Raw genomic sequence first — 6,463 nt, forward strand, 5'->3', positions numbered from 1 at the left:
CATTACGGCATTAGTACCTCAAAATATCGTCAGACTATTTGATGAGAAGAGTGCTGACATACACATCACGATCACACCAATCAATGACTCATAAAACATACAATTAGTTGATAGTATTAACATGTACGAGGTTTTAAATTAAAAAAAAAAACAGGACATACTGCCGTGGATATATACAAGTCACCGTCTTTGGGTTTATGAACATCAGATAAATTATCTACTAAGTGCTGAAAAGGACACACGGGTAGTGAAGGTTGTTTCCTCCGCAGGGTCAGTGGGCCTCCAAGGTTATTCTCCTGATAAAGATGTTTACATTGACAAAACCTTGACAAATGGATTCTTTTGTGGAGATAAAGCAGGTGGAAGAAGCTTATTTACCTTTTGGAAGTGCGTTTTGTGTTGGGTCGCCATGCGTCCTTACATTTGACAAAGGTAAGCTCCCGTGTTAAGTTGGAAGAATCGGGATCTTTTATGCAGAACACCACCCTGGAAAACACGTCACAGTTAGGAATCATGCACTCCCTCCACTATTTCACCCACAATGCAGAATATCCCTCCCTTTTTTTTTGTGAATAGTTTAACTGTCTTTTCGTTAAAACCCATTGACTTACTTTTGTTGCGTCTCTCCAGCCCGGATTCGAATTTTGTGCACCTCCATGTTGGCGCCGTCCGAGTCGCCGGACCACCAGGAAGAAACCATCTTTAGCATACTGGAGGCTGACCAGCCGTTTGACTCCTCCCACTTGAATTTCAACATCAACAGCTCGCCGATGTTCTCTTCGGTCACCAGCAGGAAGGAATGCGTCCTATTTGTTGCGATTTTCTCCTTCCTGGACAGACAACCATAGGGACGAAGTGTTAATGTTTTACCGGAGGATGTCATAAAACGTTCAACGTTACCCACGAAGCCAACACATCAAACAAAAATCCTGTTTTACCATATTGTTAATCTTTATGCTTCTTTCTTGTTCAGTTATTGTGCAGCGGACACGCAGCGGCGCGTTTGAACTTTTTACTGCTGTTTGACAACAACTCTCTTGACACAGAAGCTCGATTTGATGGCACACTCACAACTTTAGCTGCACGTTGTCCGCCTCCCCTTTGGTTCCAAACAGCGAGACGGTCAGCGAGGGCTCCATCTCCGAGCGGTTGACCTTACTGGAGAAGTGGATCTTCAGCTGGTAGTGGTAAACTATACAAGGAGAACCGCATCATGTTTAGAGACACTTGCCGGATGACGAATTGAAGACGCAAGTAGGTCAGCGTATGATCGCAATCGCCAGAAACAATGTGAACGAAGGAGCATCCCCAGAGGCTGTGAGAGGGAGATGACATCGCAGCAAGCTGATTGGACGCCGAATAAGCCCTTTGAGGCAATGCCACGGCATCCGTGGCAAACCGTTGCATTTTTGGCCACCATTTTGCCTTTTGATCATTTGAGCTCATTAATTCAAAGCTTGTTTGGTTTGTTTGAACACGTTCAAAACCCAAAGAGCAGTCAAATGAGCAAGAATAGTAGCTTGGAATACCCTTATTGGATGCTTGGGTATTTTGTCAAAGAGCCCCCTCGCCATTTTCACACCGCATTCCTGGCTAATTGGCGCATTCGGGGGGCCAAACAGTAGAGCTGGGATTGGCTTCGCCTTTCAGACAGAACTCGCCAAAGCGGAACATTACCGTATGTGTATTCAAGCACCAGTTGCGGCTTGCTCCATGAACATAATTTGATGCACGGGGATGTCAGCTATCTTGATATTCATGCCACATGTCTTAATCGTGAAATTATAACAATATCACTCTGGGTTTGATGAAAAATGTGTTTTGTTTTTAATGTTTGTGTTTTTTTTAACAGTAGTGACATTTTTAACTCATTCACTCCCAAAGACGTATTTAAACGTCTTTTCAGACTTGGTCCAGAATTGGCTGGTACTGAATGAGTTAATTAGAACTTCAGGACTGTGATCACCATTATCAAAGTCAGCAATAAATAAAAAAATAATTCAATCTGCATTGTACTGCAATACTGCTTTCATGATAAATACCAATTTGATGCTAATCTCCTGTTTTGCAGGAGCTCGGTGGTGAATAATTGGGTTGCAAAGCACTCACCTCTGAATGGCATGGTGGCTCTGGTCTTGGTGTACATCTGCACATTGCGCGCTTTGCGGACCTTGCTGATGTCGTAGCCCACCGTGTTGCAGCGGCTTTTACGGCAGTCGAGGCACATGCCGCGGTCGAACCTGTCGTTGCTGCCGCAGCGGTAGGCCTTGGCCGCCTCCTGCTCGTTCAGCAGCGAGTCGATGAAGAGGTGGATCGAGCGCTCGTGCTCGCACTTGACCGCATCGGCGATGGCTGCGGAAGAAATAGGCAAGTGGTTATATTTGTTGTCATCCATTGAGCAAACTGGACCGTCAGCCAAAATCGGGAGTGCCGATTTCTACAAAGACTCATTTGACCCACGTTTGGGCCCCTCTGCTCCTGTTCAGCCTGCTGTGAATGGGGTCATTGTGTGAGTGGCAGTAACAATGTCCGCCACTAAGACCGATTAGTGACAAGCAATGCGGAGCCAAGCTGCCGGACTGTTTTTGTTTGGACTAATAGCGCACATGTGATGCCTTGTTGGACACGGAGACTGCCTCTACTTTATGTAGACACAACATGTCAAATTACCTTTTGGAGCTCCTCAGTTTACAACGAGGTTCCATTCCTACGCCCCAATTTTGTACTCAAGTCAGAACCAAAGGTGGGTATTAACGGGCTTCATTGAATCTGTTGCAATGAGATTTTGACTTTCACTTGGAGAAGAAATGCTACTTTTATGACCGACCTTGCATTGGGATACGCACATAAATCCGCAGATGTCAAACATGTGTATGCGGTGGGCCACTTATTTAGCAAAATTTGTTATCTATTGCGAGACAAATAAAGGTTTTCTTATCTTATTTTATCCTCAAAAGGGTCGCGGGTTGTGCTGGAGCCTATCCCAGCTGTCTTCGGGCAGTAGGCGGGGAACACCCTGAACCCGTTGCCAGCCAATCGCAGGGCACACAGAGACGAAACAACCATCTGCGTTCACACTCACACCTAGGGACAATTGGGAGAGTTCAATCAGCCTGCCATGCATGTTTCTTGAAAGTGGGAGGAAAGCGGAGCACCCGGAGAAAACCCACGCAGGCACAGGGAGGTAATGCAAACTCCACACAGGAAGGCAGGAGCCAGAATTGAACCCTGCACCTCTGCACTGGAATGCCAACTCACTAACCGGTCGACACCCCCCCCCCCCAAAAAAAGTTTTATTTCTCACCAAATATCCCAAAGTTGGCAATCTTCTCCAGAGCGCCTCTCAGGTTACAGCCCGGCTGGAAGCTTCCTCCGTTTGGGTAGATGTCCACATGGCCCACAGGCTGCTGGATGCCGATGCTGAGACCCAGAGAGCCTCGGGTGAAGGTGTGGAGGACGTCCACGAAGCCGGCGTCATCTGGGGAGAGGCGCCAGTGGGCGTGCTTGCCCTCAAAGTCGGGCCCGGCCGGATCCAAACCTGCAAACAGAGATGGGCGTGTCAGCGCTGATGGAAGCAGCATTAATGTGGTTTTTTTTGCGGGGGGGGGGGGGGGTGCTTTGAGTTGCATTTTACCTGTGATTCTTCCAACTTTGTTTGTCGCATGGCTTCCCGCGAAGCCTGCCACGTGAGCACCTAGGCTGTAGCCAATCAGATGCAGGTTGTCAAGAGGAATGTTGGTAGTTTCCTGTCAAACGCCAATCATGAGAAGTATGCGAGAGATTTGTTTTATTCACACTTATTCAATTGTAGCCCGAAGCGAGCTGTGATATGCTCCAGTTCACCCGCGACCCTAATGGGGACGCTGACCTCAATCCAGTCAATGAAGCGCGCCACCTCCTGCCCCACCGCCTTGGTGTTCTGGGCTGCGACCACATAGTGGTTCTGGGCTGTCCTGAGCCAGTCCACCACAATGACGTTGGCCAGCAGCTCTCGCTCGTACAGCGCCGACACCAGTTTAGCCACCCAGCTTTCAAACATGCCACTCAACTGTGGACGGTAAAGACAGAAAATGAGTGCACTGCGTTAGATGATGGACTGGGCGATTATAAAAAAAATAAAATCACAATTTATTGAATGATATTGAACTCTTGATTAATAAACAAACCACTACTACTACCTACTACGAAAACTCAACTTTAAATATACAGCGGACTCCTGAATACTGTGCGCCACATGCAAATTTGCATATGTCGATTTTTTTTCCTCTATATTTTATCAAATGGGGGGGGGGGGGTTCCTACATTTTTCCCCATGTTTTTTTTCGTGAAGAGCATTTTGGGTTAATTTATTTGTGGGCCCAATCTCCCGTGTGCAATGGAGGCCCGTTATAACTTCAAGAAGCAACCTATGGGGGGAGAAAAAAGGGGAAAAAAAGCTAAATAATTCCCCCAGTCATTTTTTAACTTGCTTCTAAGAGATCTTTTGCATTAACATTAGCGTACATGAAAATAGTATGCTAATCAGTAAATAACCAGTTTAAATAATCATATCTGTAGCTTGGCAACATGCAAACATGCAGTCTGAACTGTTACAAATAATTTGCAGAGAGTACAGTTTCTCTGTCTACACTGGTTGAATCGACACTAAAATATTTAAACTAAACACTAAAATACACGGGGCAAGCTAATATTTATATTGCTTTTCATAGTCTGTCATTTTTCGGGTGCAATTTTTTAGCCCCTTTATAGAATCGGATCTCCTGTTTTTGAATAAAGTGATTTTCTTTAATACAATACATTGATTAATTGACAAAATATTCACCTCAAAATCAGTAGTACTTTTTTCCCCCCATGCTCAACTGACCCTAGCATGTTCTGAATTCCTGTTTTTATGTGTAGTATTAAGCATAATAATGTAGCCGAAGAATCTGTACTTCTTCTTATGAAGAATGTCTGTAATTTTGCCCCCTAGAGTCAAAAAGCATTTTGGAGTGCAATAACTGTTTCGATGGGGTACAGAATGTATGGAAGCAAGCCTTAGCATTCACCCTTTGCGGTTTGTCGAAGCACAACTCGCTGCCTAAGGAAATTCACAATTGGGGGACAAGTCCTCACTGGTAGAACCATTTGGAGTGTCTCACCGTCCAGCCGTGGATAATGAGGAAGGTTTTGGCGGTGCTGTTGAATGCACAGGCCGCCAGCGAGTCGAGTCGGCCGGGGAAGATGTAGCACAGGTCATCTTCCGGGTGGGAGGGTCTGCGCAGGGAGAATCTGACCACCGTTTCATTGGCGTCATGCTTCTGCTCAAACAAGTCTTTGACGGGATCCAACAAGTTACCTGTGCGTAGAGGAAAGTTTGGCATTGAGTGTTTATTTTTTAGGTGGATGAACTCACGTTCTGGCTTGAGAGGCTCGCCCCTTGTGGCCCCCTTTGACTGGACTTCATGCGGTCAGGCTGAGCTCCATGGAAACCAGAAGCAGCTTCTCTAAGTTTCTGAGGAGTCAGCTGACTCAGATGGGGGGGGGGGGGGGGGGGTTGTGTTTGTGTGTGAGAGAGAGAGAGAGAGAGAGAGATAGAGAGAGAACGAGAGAGAACAGATTGGGGGGTGGGGTACACAGGACCCTCACGTTCATGCTGTTACAAACATAACAAAAGAGTAATATGCAAGTTCCTACACTAATCACAGTAGCATGAACGCATCATCATTCATCTTCGAGTTAACGTTCCTCCACTTTTTAGCACTAGAATTAAGCCAATCATGCTACATACATGTTTACAACATTAGCATGTCAATACTTGCAGCTAACACTTCTAACTACTAACTAACTTTTCACAAGTAAATGTCGACCGGGGGCTCCTTTGGCAACTCACCAAAAATAGAATCGGTGAGGTCTTGCTCCAAAGACGTCACATAGCGAACTGCTGCATTCAACACCACTAAGCAAAGAAAGCCGAATCTCCGGGCTTCCATTGCTTTTGACAGCTTTGTTCAGAAAGTGTCTTCAACCGCGTCGGAAGATGCAGAAGAGTTAGTAAATCCTAGTTTGTTTGTTTTTTAAAACGGAATAATCCCATTTGGAGCCTCGTGTTGCGCGCAGCGCGCAGGCATGTGGTCCACCTTGAACCGAGTCCGCGTCTTAAATAGAACCTGAGCCGCCCCATTGGTTGTCAAACTCAGGGCGGAGAATGGAATCATACCCTGGTTTGTAAAGTCAATCATTACACTGTAGTGCGAGTGCAGTAAAAGCCCAGTCAGCGACATAATGACAAATTTAGATGTTGTTTAAACACCTGAGGGCTCTCGGTGAAAGCGTTTAGATCGCAAACCACCTACCTGTCTACATGCAGACTCCCCACAGGAAGGCCAGAGCCGGAATCGAACCCTGTGACTTCAGGAAATGTTGCCTGCCAGTAAGGCAAAAACATGCTCATTAGGTCAAATATATATTTTAAATTGCTCAT

At 46.0% G+C, this 6,463-nt stretch overlaps 1 protein-coding gene across 3 annotated transcripts; it reads right to left on the reverse strand.

Moving 5' to 3' along the window:
• Nucleotides 1-147: 147 nt before the first annotated feature.
• On the reverse strand, nucleotides 148-6,463 carry LOC127605386 (lipoprotein lipase). 3 transcript variants are annotated; one of them, XM_052072857.1, is made up of 10 exons: nucleotides 6,336-6,463; nucleotides 5,142-5,338; nucleotides 3,869-4,048; nucleotides 3,635-3,746; nucleotides 3,305-3,538; nucleotides 2,110-2,352; nucleotides 1,072-1,192; nucleotides 612-830; nucleotides 379-486; nucleotides 148-296 (listed from the first exon to the last, which is right to left on the reverse strand). In XM_052072857.1, the coding sequence occupies exons 3-10, from the start codon at nucleotides 4,037-4,039 to the stop codon at nucleotides 272-274; spliced, it is 1,233 nt and encodes a 410-aa protein (XP_051928817.1). In that variant the 5' UTR covers nucleotides 4,040-4,048; nucleotides 5,142-5,338; nucleotides 6,336-6,463; the 3' UTR covers nucleotides 148-271. The 3 variants fall into 3 exon arrangements, with proteins under 3 accessions (XP_051928817.1, XP_051928815.1, XP_051928816.1); XM_052072855.1 differs by lacking the exon at nucleotides 6,336-6,463 and adding an exon at nucleotides 5,873-6,151; XM_052072856.1 differs by lacking the exon at nucleotides 6,336-6,463 and adding an exon at nucleotides 5,873-6,150 and having other exon boundaries at nucleotides 148-293.

Source organism: Hippocampus zosterae, chromosome 8 (genome assembly GCF_025434085.1).
Source record: "Hippocampus zosterae strain Florida chromosome 8, ASM2543408v3, whole genome shotgun sequence".
NCBI classification, from domain to species: domain Eukaryota; kingdom Metazoa; phylum Chordata; class Actinopteri; order Syngnathiformes; family Syngnathidae; genus Hippocampus; species Hippocampus zosterae.